Below are 19,313 nucleotides of genomic sequence, written 5' to 3' on the forward strand. Positions count from 1 at the left end.
GGAGATTCCTCAATTTCCCTGGGCAATTTATTCCAGTGCTTAATAACTTTGACAGTTACAAAGTTTTTCCTAATGTCCAACCTCAACTATCCTTGCTGTAATTTAAGTACATTTCTTCTTTCTCAGAGGTTAAGGCAAATATTTTTTCTCCCTCTTTGTAACAATCTTATGTACTTGAAAACTGCTATCATGTCCTCTCTCAGTCTTTTCTTCTCCAGACTAAACAAGCCCATTTTTTTCAATCTTCCCTCCAGGTCATGTTTTAGACCGGGGTGAGCAAACTTTTTGGCCTGAGGGCCACATTGGGGTTGCCAAACTATATGGAGGGTTGGATAAGGAAGGCTATGCCTCCCCAGACAGCCTCGCCCCCTGCCCCCTATCTGCCCCCTCCCACTTCCTGCCCCCCTAAGAACCCCCAAACCATGCAACCCCCCCTGCTCCTTGTCCCCTGACCACCCGCTCCTGGAAACCCCGCCCCAACCCTTCCAGAACCCCACCCCCTATCTAACCCCCCCTGCTCCCTGTCCCCTGATTGCCCCGACCCCTGTCCACACCCTCATCCCCTGATGGGCCCCCCAGGGCTCCCATGCCCTATCCAACCCCTCCATTCCCCATCACCTGACCCCCCCCCGAACCCTAAACCATCCCACCCCCGCTGCTCCTTGTCCCCTGACCACCTCCTCCCGGAACTCCCATCCCAATCCCCCCAGGACTCCACCCCCTATCCAACCACCCCCTGCTCTCTGCCCCTGACTGCCCCGATCTCTATCCACACCCCCACCCCTAACTACCCCCGAGATTCCACCCCCTATCCAGCCCCTATCCACCCCTGCTACCTGACTACCCCCGGGACCACTTCCCCTTATCCAACCTCCCGCCTTACCACACTGCTCAGAGCAGCAGGAACCCACTGCCTGGCCAGAGCCAGCAATGCCACCCATGCTGAGGCTGTGGGGGAGGGGCCGGGCACAGCCTACCTATCTGGGAGCACAGGGGCTGGGTAGGATGATCCAACAGGCCAGATGTGGCCTGCAGGCCATAGTTTGCCCACCTCTGTTTTAGATCTTTAATCATGTATGTTGCTTTTCTCTAGACTTTCCCCAATTTGTCCACGTCTTTCCTGAAATGTGGCACCCAGAACTGGACACAGTACTCCAGTTGAGGACTTATCAGTGTGGAGTAAAGCGGAAGAATTACTTCTTATGTCTTGCTTACAACACTCCTGTTTGTTTGCTGTTCTTGCAACAGTGTCAAACTGTTGACTCGTATTTTGCTTGTGATCCACTATGACCCCCAGATCCCTTTCTGCAGTACTCCTTCCTGGGAAGTCATGTCCCATTTTTTATGTGTGCAAATGATTGTTTCTTCCTAAGTGGAGTACTTTGAATTTGTCCTATTGAATTTCATCCAGTTTTCTTCAGACCTTTTCTCCAGTTTGTCCAGATCATTTTGCATTTTAATCCTATCCTCCAAAGCACTTGCAACCCCTCCAAGTTTGCTATTGTCTGCAATCATTATAAGTGTACTCTCTATGCCATTATCTAAATCATTGATGAAGATAGTGAATAGAACCAGAACAAGAACTGATCCCCATGGGACCTCACTCAATATGCCCTTCCAGCTTGATTGTGAACCACTGATAACTACTTTCTGGGAACTAATATGCACCCACCTTATAGTAGCTCCTTCTAGGTTGTATTTCCCTAGTTTGTTTATGAGAAGGTTATTAGGGTGACCAGACAGCAAGTGTGAAAAATCGGAAAGGGGTGGGGGATAATATCTAATGTATATGTAGAATGTGTTCTTATTACCCTTTGTGTCTCTAGCTAGTTTAATCTCATTTTGTGCCTTGGCCTTTCTTATTTTGTGCCTTCATACTTGTATTCTTTGTTTATAGACATCCTTTGTAATTAGACCTAGTTTCCACTTTTTGTAGGACTCTTTTTTGAGTTTCAGATAATTGAAGAGCTCATGTGTTCTATGTTCCTCTTTTAACTCTTGAATTAAGGCTGTGCAGAATTTCCACATCAGCACTGGTGTGGGTTTGATGTATTCACAAATTTCAGTCCCAATGTGCATGGACCATGAGCTATGAATATTCAAATAGAGTGGCCACCATTGTAAAGACAATAGGTACCACAAATGGTGGTATCTGAGGTAGCACAGTTATTTCATTCAACTTAAAACAAGAAGTTTTCCCTATTTTTAGCCTAGGAAAATAAACTGTGGTTATGCCATTCTTATGTAATTGTGGATAAATATGCACTGTTAATGATGACCATTGTAGCCAACAAGAAGTGGGAATCCCTGATCCTGTGGATGTTCCAGTTAAAAGTAACTTTTTGTGTAACTTTTACTTCTTAACAAACAGGGTAGGGGTGTTTCACTTTCAGCCCCTATGAACCAAAATGTCACTTACTCTCACAAATCCAGCATGCCCCAGATCATGGAGGGGGGGTCACAAAGCTGTAAATCATCCTTGTACTATCATGAATGTTCCACACAGGACTAATTACAAACTTTAGGCAAGATTTTCAAAAATAGATGCCTGACATTGGGTTCTCAAACCCATATTTAGGGACATGAGTGGCCTGATTCTCAAAACTGTTGAGCACCTAGCAAGTCCCACTAACCTCCATGGCAGCTATTGGGTGCTCAGCAACTGTGGAAATCAGGCTAGTTATTTAGGTTTCTAAATATGGATTTAGGGGCCTAATTTTGGGCACCTATTTTTGTTAAGCCGGGGCTTCTTTTAAGTATACTATTTATAGAGATCCTGCATTATATATCAAGACATTGTTTGATCATTGCCAACCTGAAACATAAAACATCTGATCCAAAGTTTTCAGATTTGGGGTTTTTACCTTTAGGCCCTTAAATCCATCTGAAAGTTGCCTAATATTAGGCAACCAAGTTTAAATATTTTGACTCTGATATTTATCAAAACTAAGCATAACAAACATGTAATCAATGGATTTTTAATTATATTAATATCCAAAATCTTTTGTACAACAGAACCATCCTGCTTGAGATGAGCTATGAGTGCTAAGTCCTGAGAACAAGATGACTGGCTGTGATAGGGTGTAACTGGCTCTTTGAGGGCCCCTTCCACGCACCACCCCAGGAAAAGAGCAGTTAAGTTGAGCCCTCCAGGCTTGTCTAGAGAGACTGCATAGAAGCAGCCAATCATAGCCTAATAGACTCAGATAAAAGGAGTTGTAGGGGCTGTGCATGTCAGTCCCTGGCTGGGAGCAGAGAAGCAAGGAAGGGTGCCTGGCCCTGAAGTGTGTGATGGGCTGATTTACTGGCCCTGGGAATGAGAGAACCTAAGACATGTAACCTTAAATTAGTGGGTGAAAGGGATGGGGCTCTGTGGGAAAAGGCCCAGAAAATAGCAGCAGTGGTATGTGGCTGTTGTTGTAGAGGCAGTAGTATGTGGCTGCTGTATATAGGGTCTGTGGGTTGGGACTTGGAGTAGTGGATAGGCCTGGGTTCCCCCACTGGAAGTAGTGAAGTAGCCTAAGTGGCTCCTTTAGAAGTCTGATCAGAGAGCTGGATTTAAAGGCGCTGAGGAGGGGTTGAAGAGAGAAGGCACCTTCAGGAAGGAGGGGCTGAGTCTAGCTTGAGCTAGGGTTTGAAAGATTTTTGTTCTGGACTTCAATAACCTACAAGGGGTTCATCCATTTGACTATGTGATGTAGGCAGAGGGCTGAGCCACTGAAGATGTGCCTAGCAAGGTCAGCAACCTACAGAGGATGTGAGCAGCAAGTGAAAGAAGATTACAGCATCACACCCCAGCAACAAGAGGCACTGAGGAGGTGAGCACTCCCTGTCACACTGGCAAGAATCAAACTGGCCTCATATACTCTTCCATCTGTGTTCAGGGCATGGAACTGCCCAATACAGCATAAGCTTCTCCACGTTTCACTGCTAAAAACATTACCCCTAACATAGAGCTGGATCCCACTCCCATTAAAGTCAATGGCAAAAGTCCTATTGATTTCAAGGGTGCAGGATGAGGGTTTCAGTGAATTAACCATGTTATCTGGTTCAGATACAAATTTGCCTTCAGACAGAGGCATGGTAGTGACAATTCTGATGACTATGAACATATGCTAAAATAGCACTTTTCAGTTGAAACAATTTTGTCATAAGAGGGGTTTACTGTAAAACAAAGAACTTATCAGGTTTTTACACAAATATGAAAATGGTTAAATCATTTTGTATTCCTAGTAATATTGGTACCTTATAATTGCCAATAAAGGACTTCTATATATTTTTAAATAAAATTGTGTGTGCGATTTAAGCAGTTAATGTAGGGAGGTATGGCACACTAGAAACCATACAACTGTAATATTATCCAATGCCAGGGAACGTGCTCAGTAGGTATGCTTGTATTACCACTGAAGGGGTTACTTGCTAGAGACTAGACCTCAAGGTGTATTTACAGACTGAATACTTCAAGTTTCAAATATCGGTGATCTACATCTTCAAGCTTCATGTATGAATGAGAAATGAGAAATCTTTTTGGATTAATTAAAATGAATCATAAGTGACACGTGTGATGCAAACCTTGGTACAATCATCAAACATCTGTTTGTAATTTTGGCACTAGCAATATAAACATGAATTTGTAAATGTTTCCTATGCTTTTCTTTCAAATAGAGAAATTTACAATAACATCAAAAGTCTGTTTCATATATGTTATGGCATGGGGGAGATATCTCAGTGGTTTGAGCACTGGCCTGCTAAACCCAGGATTGCAAGTTCAATCCTTGAGGGGGCCACTTAGGGATCTGGGCAAAAATCAGTACTTGGTCCTGCTAGCAAAGGCAGGGGTTTGGATTCAGTCCTTGCCACTTCTATGAGATAGGTACCTCTCCACATATTATTGTCCTGGCATCATCATGAATTAAAGATTGTCATGTAATGAAATCTCCAAGAATACATCCAACCAAAACTGGCAACCCTAAGCAGTAAAAATCATAAAGTTCTATTACAACTGTAACTGAGCAATATGGTACATGATGTGTTTTATATTGTATGTATGCACTATAGCAAACAGAGATGAGCCTGAACCAAATCCCTGAATAAACTCTCTACAGCAAACTCTAGCAGAGGCCAAAATCCAAATACAGAGATGAATGTTGTGGCTTAGGTGTCAGTGTCACAATACTGTCACAACAGTCATCATTTAAGGTTCTTTTAAATGTTGCTCTAGATTGTAGACAGCTGAGGTATTTGGGCTGAGCCACTTGTGATTCCTAGCTGTGGTCATCAGAGGCTGCTCTCCTGATTGAGTAGGTCTCTGCAGCAGCTGCTTGTATTTCCCGTGCAGGCAACTCTGTGCTTTGAGAACATGCAGAGCCAGGAAGTGCCCCGGCAACAAAAGGGAGAGAATATGGAAGACTGCACCACTGAGCTAACCAGCACCTCACCTCCCCTTAATGATGCAGTAAATGGAGTCTGGAGGACCTAAGCATTTGAGATGGGGAATGGAGCAAGGAGAAGGGGAATGGAATGCCTAACTTGGGGGAAATAGTTGGACTTGGGGATTGCTTTTTTGGGGGTGGAAGTCTGCTTCATGATTTTTGAATTCTCAAAGTATGCATTTCAAAGTGTACTGAAAATATGTTCTGTACTGTATGGCAATTTATTATTTGCTTCCTGTGATACATGAAATTATTGCATCCAACAAAGTGGGTATTCACCCACGAAAGCTGATGATCCAATACGTCTGTTAGTTTATAAGGTGCCACAGGACTCTTTGCTGCTTGTACAGATCCAGACTAACACAGCTACCCCTCTAATACATGAAATGAGAAATCATTCTGAGGAATATCCAAAACTCCCCTCCCATACTTTTCCTCTGTAAAAATGTCACTTTCTGCTACTAAGTCACTTGTACTATTGGGTAACATCTGCAGAGGTGCTGAAGTGACTTCAGAGTCTAATTGTGTGTGGAAGGGTTATTTATTTTATTTTAAAGATTATCTATTGGTTTTGTTTTGTTTTACATGCAAAAAGCTGAAGTGCCCTTGAGAATATTAGAGTATTACCAGCAACTTCTTTGTAAAGGTGACCTGAAAATCTTTTTCAAGTGTGTTCATTTTTCAGTTTGTGAGACTTTTGGTCCATGAAGATCCACTTTGGCTTTATTTTTGCCCAAATCATTGTTTTCTGATTTGTTTTTTAAGATAAGAATAGAGGCTCTGAGCCTCCCCATGGAAAAAACATGTGCAACAGACTAAATGTCACCTTCTGCTAAAGCAGCTGTAAATAGCATTCTCTTCTTTTTTTGTCATACTGCATTTATTTATACATTGCTACTTCCCAACACAGACAATGACAAAGGTGAAACTGCATATGTCACAGTCAAATATAAAGTTCTCAGATACTGCAGTGATAAAAATTGATACAGGTGCTTGCACAGGCTCTGAATGAAGGGATCTCTCCTGGAGTGCTCTTTCTCACCTTCATGCACCTGTATGAGGGCATGACACATTCTGACCTTTTTCTCTGATAGTTAACTAACCAACATGGTATGCATTTCAGAATGTATATTTAATTGTAATTAGAGTAGTCACACTTCCAGTATTGCCAGCTGCAGTATTCAAAAAACATGAGTCAGGATCATGAAATTTGCTTAAAATTAAAAATCATAAGACTGCCAAAAAAAAAAGTTTGAGGTATTTTTCTTGTCTTTTGATTCTGTAGGGTCTCACTTGGGTCATGTTTTTCAAGTTTTCTCCAGAGCCAAGAAAGCTAGAAATTTACTTTACATGAGAATCTTAGATTTCATTAAATCATGTGTTTCCAGAAGCTAGGGATTTAAGTGAAAAGTCAAATATCATAAGACATATTAAATGTGCAAAAGCTGATGACTTACATAAAAAAATGGAGATATCCTATCTCCTAGAACTGGAAGGGACCTTGAAAGGTCATCAAGTCCAGCCCCCTGCCTTCACTAGCAGGACCAAGTACTGATTTTGCCCCAGATCCCTAAGTGGGCCCCCTCAAGGATTAAATTCACAACTCTGGGTTTAGCAGGCCCGATGTTCAAACCACTGAGCTATCCCTTCCCCTCCCCTCCCCTCTTCATTGTGGTTGGTGGTAGCTAGTGATCTAAATCATCCACTCAGGAAAAAATATCCCAGGATTCCTGTAACTAAGTAGGACAGTGTGCCTTTGAGTTTGACAACTGTTTATACAGTTGATGTCATTTCTGAGAATATTCATTTGTCAAAGGTAAAAATACCTTTCTCACAAGTGTTTACATTTAGTAAAGCATGAGCACTCCAGTGTTTGGGATGTGAGCACTGCCAAACTGAAATTAAAATTTGAATGAATAGCTGGGACAATATTTCCCAATCTTTTCTTAGCTCTTGTTTTAGGCATCTGGAAACAGATTGCTGTAAACTGTTTTGCAACTTTTACTACAGGCTCTGCCAGAGCTAGCAGGCATGAATTAACATTTTTAAGTTCTTCTCTGCTTTCTATCAAAGTGACTTTTGTCTGCTATGATCATGCTCCTCTGCACAGGACCAGTTTTATGATGGGGTAGGGGCTGTTGTGGGATGTCATTGGTAAGGTTTTTAGGGGCTCCCAAACTTAACTTGGCCATTGTTCATAAAATAGGAAGGATCCCTTGGGTATCACCAGCCCATTCTAATGCAAGAAAAATGGAAGCAAACTGCTGTGCTGGAATATTGGCATATTTACCAACACTTTCCTAAATGTCAAAAGACAGTTTTCCAAATAAAGTGAGGATGTAAGTGGCCACTAGGAACCTCTCATTTTCTGCTGAAGGGTTTTGTGCATGTTGTTGCGCTTTTTTTTTTAAGCTATTTTTAATGATAGATCTCCAGATTAGCTGTTGTTGTTTTCTCTGATATATAATATATATCAGAGAAAATGTGCACAATATCCATTGATGAGTCATTTCCCTAAGATGTGGTGTTCTCTGCTGCTGGAGGATCATCCTTACATTGGCATGATCCTCTTGGGACTCTGTAGCTACAGAGGTTCTGGGAAATGTAACTCAGTAACCAGAAAGTTGTTTCTTGGTTATTCCTATTTTCCATTTCCTTATCCTCTCTCCCTTCTTATCTCTGTCCTGTTTCATACATCTCCAGACCTTTCTTTCTTTCTTTCTTTCTTTCTTTCTTTCTGTTGGGTTTCTTTTTTTATTCTCCTCTCTCTCATCATCTTCCTTTGAAAAGCAGCATCTCCTCTCCTTTCCTTTCCTAGTCACATCATTTTATATTACCCACCCCTTTCTCTCTCTTATGTGCTGTGATCAGTTTCTCTTTGCTGCCTTTCTGTTGGCTTTGTCTCTTTTGCTGGCAACATTCTCATCTTTCTTTCTTTTATTGTCCCTCTGTGGTGCTACATCTTACCACTTCACAAACATTAACTGATTATGAATAATCATCACAACCCCCCTAGGAGATGAGTAAATCTGATTATCCCCATTTTAGGTTGGGGGGGAACTAAGGCAGAAAAAGCTAGATGACTTGATTGAGCTAATAAAGTTGGCATCATAGCTAACAAAGCTCAGTCCTCTGCTTAGTCCACTATCATGCTGCTTGTTATGCCCCTCCTTTTAGCCAGAGCTAATCCTCAAAGGACCTAGTTTATCTACAGGCAGCTGTGAGGAACCTGAGGTGGCACAAATCCATGTAACACTCCTCCATGGCACCTCTGTGAACTCTCCAGAAGTTGTTCCAGAAATTGAGGGACTGAAAGTTATTAATTTCCAAGGCCTTGAAATTCAGTCCCAGAATAGTGGGGACCATGAATAAAATTTAACTCTTAGGAAAAAAATACTTTGCTAAGCTTTCTGCTCCAGTGTTTAATGTCTATATTCTCGGCTATCATTACAATGACAACAGTCAAACACATTTAATGTGAAAAGTGAGGTTATTCTTGACTCCCACAACTCAGGGAGTTGCAAAAGTTGGCTCTCAGATTGTCTAGTGGTAAGTGCTATAATACATACCAGGACTGGCTTCAAGGTTTTTGCTGCCCCAAGCAGCACACACACACACACACACACACACACACACACACAAAAAGCCGCAATCCCGATCAGCTCTACCGCCACGTTTCAGTCTTTGGCAGCAATTTAGTGGTTCGTCCTTCTATCTAAGAGGGAGTGAGGGACCTGCTGTCTAATTGCCACCGAAGAGCTGGACTTGCTGCCCCTCTCCGTTGTCTGCCCCAAGCACCTGCTTTCTGGGCTGGTGCCTGAAGCCGGCCCTGATACACACACACACACACACATACACACACACACACACACACACACATACATTTAGAGATTATATGGAAGCAGCCTATAGCTATATAGCATGTAAATACCAATGGTTCTCTTTCTGTTAAGAGCTTTCAGTTTTCACACTCCGTGTCTTTTGGTTAATTTCCCATTTTACTTATAGGCCATGAGGCTCTGCTTCTTATTGGAATGAAACTGACAGCATCCACTCATTTGAGTTCATTAGCAAATCAAAGCAACCCAAACTGATCCAAATTAACAGTAAACAGTCCGCTACACAGTTTTCTCCCAGGTGCCTTCTCCATTCAGTGCATGCATGTAGGATTCTGCCTCAGTCTCTAAAAGACTCAGGATTGGGCCTCTGTGATGTAGTCTCCATGATTTGTCTTGAAATGAGACAATGATTTCCTTGTACTCCAGATTCTGTGTTTTAATTTCTCTCCTCCCTGTCTAGCCAATCAAGGCAGAACAACTCCGTCTAATCTGGTCTCATGTTCTGTTACATACAGTGCACTGAATGGACAAACCTTTAAATATGATGCAATTGGAGAGAGCTGCGATTTTGTCATTTCTTGACACTGTTTGCAAGGCCAAGCTCATCAAGCACAGAAAATGATAAATTAAAAAAAAATGGAGTGTACAGTAAAGTATTTATTGGTAAAACTGCCTAATCAGACATTGTACTATTGGAGAACTTTGTTACAGAAAAAGGCAAAACCAGATGTAATGAAACACAGACAGCTGTTCTCTACTACCTGCTTACCCTCTTTTGAGCCACTTCCCTGGGAACACTTGATGGGCATGAGCATATCGGACCTCTGAATAAAGTAACTGACATATAGAGCAACAGCGGGTCTAGAGAACTTTATTGCAGTCCAACCCACTTCTGACAACAAACATTACTACCTGACTCCAGAGTACATTAGCAAACGGAACATTAGCAAATCAAGTATGTATGATATACGAGACCTACTCTGTAACTACATTGACATTGCTGATAATAATGTTTACTGCAGCGTGGACATAATTTACTTTTGCCCAGTACTAGCAATTTTTCTTGACAATTTTCAAGGAAGTTTTAGAATTTCATGGATTCTAGACTTCAGAAACTTTTTGAATGTTCTGAGTTTTGTGTTCTGTTTATTCAACACCAAGACATGCATAAAAACTGTTAGATCATAGAGATCTACAATAAGTACCACCACAAATAATATAATCCATGGTATATTTACTGCAAGATATGTGCTGATAAGTTGGTGGTGCCTCAGTCATGCTGTACAAATATCATGAAATGATCACATTTTTCCAGTGAATTCTCATCATCCACTGAATCTCTCTGCAATTGTTCAACAGATCTCTGCAAGACCATATTCATAGATCCATAGAGTTTAAAGTTGCAGGTGGAGAGGAAGGAAACTGGACCATTAGCTCATCTAGTCTGAACTCCAATATGTTACAGGCCATTAAATTTCATCCATTTATCCCTGTATTGAGCCCCAATAACTTTTGTTTGACAAAAACATATCTTCCAAAAGGGCATCTAGTCTTGACAGGAAGACCTCAGGAGATGAGGAATCCACCACTACCATTGGTGGTCTGTTCCAAAGACCTATTTAGATAGCAATTAAATCACTACTTGGGAGTGCTGTATATCTTATTGTGAATCTCTCCATATTTGTTATTTTTCTTAAAACCCTGGCTTCTGGAATCAGGGGATTGCATGAGAATTTCAGCTTTTATTTTAAAATAGGAGTAAGTTTCTAGCTCTTATTGTTGCCAGAAGAAATCTTGAAAACAGGAAGGAAGCATATGCTAAAGATTCAAAAGCTAGAAGACAAATAAAATGGCTATAATTTTTTAAAAAATCTCATTATCTGAATATGTATGCATATACTTTTGTGTGCATGCCATTTAAAAGCCCAGTGAAAAATTCAGGTTATGTATTTGTCTTGAAATAGTCCTTTACTGAAATGAAGGTCAAAATTCAAGCACAGAGGTAGAGATTTTCAATCTAAATATACATGTCAGAAAATGACCCTATTTATTTTCTCCTAAACTAGTCAAACTAAATCTGGACTTTGGAAACAACTTTTTTCAAGTTAGAAATATTCTGTAAATGTGGCAGTTGTTTGATTTGAGGCACCTAAAGAGTATTTGAATATTTCTCCCATTACAGCAGATTCCGGCTCAACACCGAGGAAGGTGATATCATTCCTCATGACAAACTGTATAGTGAAAACAGACGTTTGAGTCAAGATCCATGCCAATGCAGCTGGAAGCCTTTGTAGCAGAGTAAATATTCCCACATTGAGACATGAGTATAGAATGGACTTTTAGGTATTGCTGGAAGACTTGAAACAAGCAGACAAATTAATTTGTGTCAGGGCTCCATGGTACAGAATGGAAGGTCAAAGAGTTAATACATTTCTATGAGAGAAACTGGATCAAGTTGTGTGTGTGTGTGTGTGTGTGTTTAAATACAACACTAATTATACTTTTGTGAGCTTTTCATCCAGTGAGCTCAGAGAGTCTTTGACACACTGAGGAATTAAGCCTTGCAACATAAACCTTTTTGAGGCAGGTATTATCTCCACTTTACAAATGGGGAAACTGAGGCCCAGGAAGGTTAAGTGATGCATACAAGGAAACACTACAACCTGAGCTGGAAGTAGAATGCAGATCTGATTTGCAGGCGTTCCTGTGCTTTAACCACTGACTATGCATTCATTCATTGTACATCTTATTCATTTCAGGGCCAGATTTTCTCCATTGGTGTGCCTGAGAGAGGGCTCAAGGAGCAACTTTGTGCCCTGTGCGGCAGCTGGGAACAAGTGTATTTCCTGTACTTCTCAGGATGCAAGAACTGCTCTGTCCATGTATCACCTGGGCACAAGACATGGGCAGAGATGATGCAGGGCCATGGCCCTGTCCTCCTATGAAAGGGCTAGTGGACCATACTGTACCTGCTGAGAGGGCAATATAAGCATGTGCACCACTTTGCCTACTAGAAAGCACTAGGAGGAACTCCTCTTGCAGCAGCTTCTGGGGAGTGAGACTCTAAATGGCCCTCTTGTCAGATCTTGTATTAGTCAGTGGCCAGGTGGAGAGAAGGATAGATGAAGGCATGTGTTGCCTATACCTATAGAGACATACACACACACACACTGATACCTAAAGAGCAGGCCCTGGTCAAGAGCAGGCCCTATTGTAATTCTCTCTCACTGATTAAATGCTAATTGCAAAGGTGACTCCATTCTCTGGGAAAAGGCTGACTAGGTTTTATAGAATGCAACACATTGAGACAAAGATGATTATAACATGCAATGCTATGGTTGCTATTTGACAAGAGAAGGCAGGTTCTGGAGGTATAGAGCCTGTATAATGAGATATCAAAATGGTCTTGTCTGCTCAAAGCCCTGGGGCATGTTGCATTTGGGTAATTGATAATTGGGCTGCACTCTTGATGTGCCATTTGTCACAAATGGATGTCCATTTCTCATCTCCATTTTTGAGTTTGGAAAGTTAGCTACTTCCTTACAGCTTACAGTTCATCTTTTGTCTCTGAGGCAGAACAAATCAGTTCCTGGGGATCTCTTTAGGAGGGCATGACTGGGTTTTTTTTTTTTTAAATACAACAATACAGCTGACATGACTGTTATTGGAACACCATGCCTGTTTTTGTTGTATTTATTTATTTAATTTGGATGTTTTTCTTTTAAATGTGCCCAGCTGTAGACACAAAGTGTACTGGGAAAAAGGACAGAGTTGGTCTCTGGATGCCATATGGTATAAATCAAGCTCAGATAGTTCCCCTATAAATGCTCCTTAGGTGTAAAACAATATTCTAATCCAGATGGTGGGATTGTTTAACCCCTGTTGTGGCAGAGGTTTGCAAGTTGTAAGGCTTGTCCCAGCAGGTGCAGATTCATCCTCTGCAGAAGTATTTACTTTGCTAATCCTCAGAAGTTCTGTCAGTGAGGAGGGAGGGGGAAGAGTTAAATTCTGCCCAAGGTTCCACAGGAGCCTTCCAATGGAGGCTGTCCAGCAAATCAGTTCGACTAGTTCATCCCCAAGCACCTACTGCTGCTCTCCCCACAGCAAATTTTGGACCTCCTGGTGGAGCAAGAATTGTGAGTGCTTTGTCCCTCTGTGACTCCCATACTGGGCAGACATTCCTCAGCAGGGCTGCTTGTGCACTGGTCTGCACCAGCTCTGGATGAATCAAGTCTGGAGCTCTCTAATGGCTCTCCTTTCATGACAAATATTTAGTTGTATATGTGATCCAGACATTCTCTTTCCCTGTGGGCAAGGTTGGAACTGGTTAATTCTTAATATATTCTTCCAAAGATCCTGTTACTGTTTGTGGCCATTCTATATAAACTCCCTTTGGAGAAGATGATTAAATGTGATGATAATGTAATTTATTTGACTAGGTAAAAAGCCTAGAGTTATATAAGCTCTTTGACAGTGATTAGGGTGGAGGTGGATTTTTCATTGCTGGGTTTTATTGTTTCAGTGTGGATTTTTCAATGTGTTATTTCTCTGACCTCAATTCCATTCAATGTTTGCATGAACCCAATTCATCTGGCAGCTGCTGATTGGCTTGGTTGACTGAGAACAGATTAGAGGCCAGATAAATGAGCAGCTGAGGGCAGATTCCCAGTATGGGCGACTCCAGTTGTATGCTAACTAAGGCTTCCCAGATACTGTGGCACCTTACTCTTTCCCGCAGCATAGGGAGCTGGAGAGGATATGGCCAGTGCACATGAAGCTTAGTGATTCCCCTACCCTAAAGGGCTGTTATAAGATGAGGCTGAGAGACTGCTGTAAAATACACTTGGGACAGAGATGGAGGAAATCTAATAATAGGATTGGAGAGCTGCATACAGCTCCTTTGCAGCTACCCATCAGCTGTGCCAGCACTTACTGGACACTGGTATGTTTCCAGCCTTGGATGTGGATATGCTTCCGTTATTTGAGATGTGTATCCTTAAATGTCTAAACTCTAAAATGGGACAGATTTTGTCTCCATGTTCTGCACATAGAAGGATCCATCTGTGAGCATATCTCCTCCCTCTCAGCTAAGTTGCTGTGTATTTTGGGTCAGCCACCTCAAGAGCACAGTCTCACCCTTTCCAGGATCTACACTGTGGGCTGCAAGCTGGGATGGGATGCACATCTTCTGCCATCAGTCCTGCTGAGATTATCTGGGAAAAGAAATGTGTCCAGAGACTATATTGCCTTTCCCACTGAGACGCCTTAATAGCATGGAATCTGCTAGGATTGAGTGGGAGAAAAACAGGATGCAGGAGCAGCTGTGTTTCAGGGGAGTCCTGGTGCCACAGGTCTGTTGAAGCCGCATCACCAGGGAGTAAGCTGAGGGGACAGTAAGAAATCAGAACAAGTGCAGACATGGTCCTATGAGTGAATGACTCCAATCTCCTTCAGATCCCTGGGCTCCTTGTAAGATGGAGCAGGAAGAGGTGGAGGGAGATCACAGCTCCCAAAATTCCCTAAATTCAAACTTCATATTAACCAGTTTTACAACTGTAGAGAAACCTTAGGTCTTCATGGCACGTGAAGCATCCAAATTAGCAAATGCTTCTTATACTATTGTCTTGGTGCTAGGACTTTTCTGCTGGGATCAGTACTCTGAGAGGTGCACATGCTGATGATTGTTAGTCTATGTTCACATCTGCAACTTAGGCTGGAGAATTTTTCTCTTTACTGTTTTTTTGCCAAACTGTCACTGTTTCATAATTATGTGACATGCTCAATAATTCACAAACCTCTCCAGGGAAGGGACTGTCTTTTCTTTGACCTTTGTGCAATGCCCAACACAATGAGGCCCCAATCCTGAGTGGTGACTTTGTGCACCGCCATACTACAAATGATTGATAATTATAAAGAACAAAGCTGCAGTATAGAAAAGCAATAAAAACATATCAATGCATTGAAATAGCTGAGTTGTTGGTTGTTTTGAAAGTGTTTCTTATTACTTTATTGAATTTGATCAAATCATTATCAACTCAATAGACTAATCAATTGTCTTGGAGAAAACAACTTTTCATTTCCTTTGAGGGCCAAATTGTGATACCGTTACTCACATTGAATAATAAGCTATGTGTAGTCCCATTGAAGTTACTCCATAAATAGTGCCATTAAAGGTGCCACTTATTGTAAGTAAGGTATCACAATCTGGACCTGAATAATTTTGAATGTTTTATAAATGGCTCTAAAATTTTTTTCATATTTTGAAATGTTTGAACTTTTTTGTCCAAGTAACTACCTCCAGTCTAATTAAGGGTCTGGTTTCAGACATATTGAGTAAAATCTTTACTACACAAATGTTCCCATTGAAATCATTGAATCATCATAGAATCATTAAGTATAAGGCCAGAACACACAACCAGATCATCTAGTCTGACCTCCTGTATGTCACAAGCCACCAACACCACCCAGCCATCCACACAATAAAGCCAACAGACAAAAGTATTCTAATATACCTACACCTATTGCATATAAACATAAATAGGATGGTTTCTCTGTGTGAGTAAGGATAGCAAAATCTGGCCTATAAAATTTAGAGCCTTTTAAGATGTTCCCATCTCTACCATCTAACCCCATTGGATTCATGTGAGATACATAAATTATAGAGCCTTGAAAAGTGATTTTGCTTGCAGAGGTTGTGGTTTTGCAAGAAAACATATATACAACACAAACCTTTCACTGGTAATCACCACAAATCCCCAGTTTGCCTAGACTTTATAGATCTCTTCATACAGTTCATTCTAGTTAACAACAACCTTAGCAAGGCTTTTTTGTATAAAGCAAATCTTCAACAACAACCAAATTATAGTGTGGCAGGACTCACTAGTTATGCCATCCATCTAAAGTAACTGCAAACAGCTATAAAACAAGCATAGACAGATTCTCTGTGAAGCTGCTTCACAGCTTACCTAAATCTGAACACTGAACAACCCGAAGATGGCACTGACAGCGGAATGGACATACTGCTCCGGGTAGGTATATGTCAGGACTGACTGTCGGAAGATCAGCAGATCCTTCATCTTCTAGCATAAACTCAAATAAGCCTTTTTGGTGGAATGGTTTGGCCCAGCATACTGGCAGAAGCAGGAGGAAGAAGACAGCCACCTTCATGGTTTACTTCATCTACTCAGAACAGAACCAGTGAACCTAGGAGTCAAATCAAAGGTTTAAAGAATGGTAGCATTCTGTCATTTCTGCAAAGCTCCTTTCCTAAGGAGATACACAGCATGTCTACCAATTACATAAATGTGTGACTGTTCATTACAGATAGGCCTCTTATATTACATGGGTTGGAGAATGTTAAATACTTGTCAAAATCACTTTTTACAGAGGAGGATTAGGGTAACTGTAACTACATCTGTTTGTATTTATTAGGAACAGGAAGCACTGTCAACATTATTAAACAAAACAGTCAACACAATAAGCCACGTTTTCCATTTGTCAGTACTTAGCCACCATAGCAGTTTGCATGTATTCTTTCACTACCAGTTGTTAGCTATGAGTTTGTTCCTTTGGGGATGAACCTGAGATTCTCAAATCCACCATAATGCATATTTCATGTCTCGTAATTTTTTTTTAAGAGCCAGCCTGTGTTTTAAATTATAGCCCACCGAGGCTGACTGGGAAATGAAACAAGATCTAGAGATTGGGCAAAAAACTTTTAGCTGCTTAAGTTGTACTTATTTCCCAGTTTAAAGAATATTATGAAGCTTCATTTCATGTTGGTTTCTTCTTGGCCTCCTTTCCAATTATTTGGCTTAGGGTACGTTATTTTATAACTATATAGTGTAAAAAAAACTTTAGCTTTTCACTGTGTAAGCATTTGAACTCATGCTTATTTTTTGTCAGTACATTTTCTAATGAGACTTAGAGGCCTGATCCTGCAAACTTTTTTTTCCATAGGAGCAACTTTGTTCATGTGAGTAGTCCCACTGGAGTCAATGAGGAAGGCTACATAAGTATGTGTTTTAGGACTGGGCCCTAAGTTAATTTCTGCAAGTTCTAGACTATATGGCATGCATTGTTCAGCGTTGAGGGAAATATATTAAGAGTAATTTTCATATTTTATGGTAGGTGATTACAAATTAGTTAACCCCAGAATAGTTTCTCTTTTCATCATATGCAATATACAGAGAAAGTTATCTTGAAAAATCCCTCATGGGACCTAGGGATCTAAGAACTCAACTGTTACTAGTGATAGCCTTCTAATGAGGAAGAAGGGAATTTTTGTTGACACATTAGGAGCCTTTTCTTACATTAGTAAATGTAGTCCCAGGTACAGTTATAACTATATACAAAAATAAGTGTTCATTTAATTGTTTAAATCAGTAACTCAGCAATACAAAAATTCATTTCTGAAATCAATTAACTAGAAACCAGGCCCTGTATATTGAGGCCTCTCTTCAGAATATTAGAACTTCAAAATTACGGTACTATTAGAAAGCTGATGATAGTCTAAGGCAAGATGGATTTGAATGTATCTAGCTCTATGCCTCTGTTACATAATTTGCATAGAGTAACTCCCAGAATGCAACAACACAAAACATTTTACCCTTTTTCTTAAGCAGATGACAAGTCTGCCATACAAAATATGCTAATATGTTAAAAATATAATTAAGGCCTCTCTAATTTAGCCATTCTATGACCACATTGTGATACTATCAAATATGAATGAGGACATTTTACTCTGTAAATAATCCCTTTGTCTTCAGTGGGACTTAGGGTTCACCTGGAGAAAGGTATTATTCTGTGTGATTAGGTATATTGCAATACGGCTTTTAATTAGAAGCATTTTCCTTTCCTGTAGATTCTGTAGCATGCCATCACTAGTAATCCGATTTATCGCCATAGCAGGTATTCCAGTAATAAGGAGTACTATGTGTGGTGAGCCTGCACAATTATAAGTATGAGAGAAGTAAGAAAAATATAACAAAATGGCATTAATCCATGACCATTTTCTGAGTACTACTCCTTCTAATTCAGCACATTTATAATTTTGGAGTGGAGGGTAGTAAAATGACAGTACAGTTTCCAAAAATATTCTATACCTTGGCATAAGGAATTAAAGTCCTAATTTATTGCCATTTATCATAGCATGTTGTATTGTAAAAAACAGAAATATTAGCAGAGCAAAAACAAATTTTCTGCATTTCCATTAATTCTGATATGCCATGAGAATCAGATACACAAGAGAAATGCCATGATACTGACATTCTATGGCTGTTTTAAAGAGGTTCTTCTGGGTATAAAGTAAACTGTTTTTGACTCATTAATATTTTGATCCTGTTCCCATTGATCCCAGAGGTAAAACATCCATTAGTTTCAAAGAAAGCAGAGTCAGGATCCTCTACTGGAAATAAATTGTGAGACAAACAACACAGAGGCATGTTTCATATTTTACTCATGCACACTAATACGTACTGATGACCTATATATCAGCTAAATACTGTCATAGGGCCTTATCCTGTAATCACTACACAGCCAAGACTCCTAATGAGTTCAATGGGAGTCTTGTGTGAGTGAGAACTGCAGGGTTAGCTCATGATGGATGTTATGGGGCTTAGATAATAAATATTGCATTAAGGATTCAGTGGGGGAAAATCGTATTAATGAAAAATAATCGGAAGATAGGAACATATATATAAAAACAAAACAACCACCATTTAAAAATCATATAAAATAAAATTGTCCTGTTAATAAATGTTCACACTTCGTTAGAAAGGAAGATTGAAAGATAGATTGAATTGAATTCATAATGGTTTGTGATGTGGTATTTGGGGTTAGAGCACAAACTCTTTACATTTGCATTAATTATATGTACACAATGAGGAAGACTTTTCCACAAAAGCTACATCATTTCACGTCACCAGAAACCACTGTATTAGTAGCTGTCTTGTTACCCTGCATTAAAACTAATGGAAAAATGACCACTTTCTGTCAGAAGAGTTCCTTATAATATCACAAAATTTTACTTGAATGAAATGTA

General features: G+C 40.4%; 1 protein-coding gene across 1 annotated transcript in view; it reads right to left on the reverse strand.

Annotated features, from left to right (window-relative positions):
- DCN (decorin) overlaps positions 1 to 19,313 on the reverse strand; it is a 43,730-nt gene that overhangs the window by 23,514 nt on the left and 903 nt on the right. The window contains exon 2 of the mRNA XM_050935755.1: positions 16,237 to 16,474. Within this exon, the coding sequence (XP_050791712.1) occupies positions 16,237 to 16,438 (202 nt within the window). The 5' untranslated portion in view covers positions 16,439 to 16,474. The remainder of the gene's footprint in view (positions 1 to 16,236; positions 16,475 to 19,313) is intronic.

Source organism: Gopherus flavomarginatus, chromosome 1 (assembly GCF_025201925.1).
Source record: "Gopherus flavomarginatus isolate rGopFla2 chromosome 1, rGopFla2.mat.asm, whole genome shotgun sequence".
Classification (NCBI taxonomy): domain Eukaryota; kingdom Metazoa; phylum Chordata; order Testudines; family Testudinidae; genus Gopherus; species Gopherus flavomarginatus.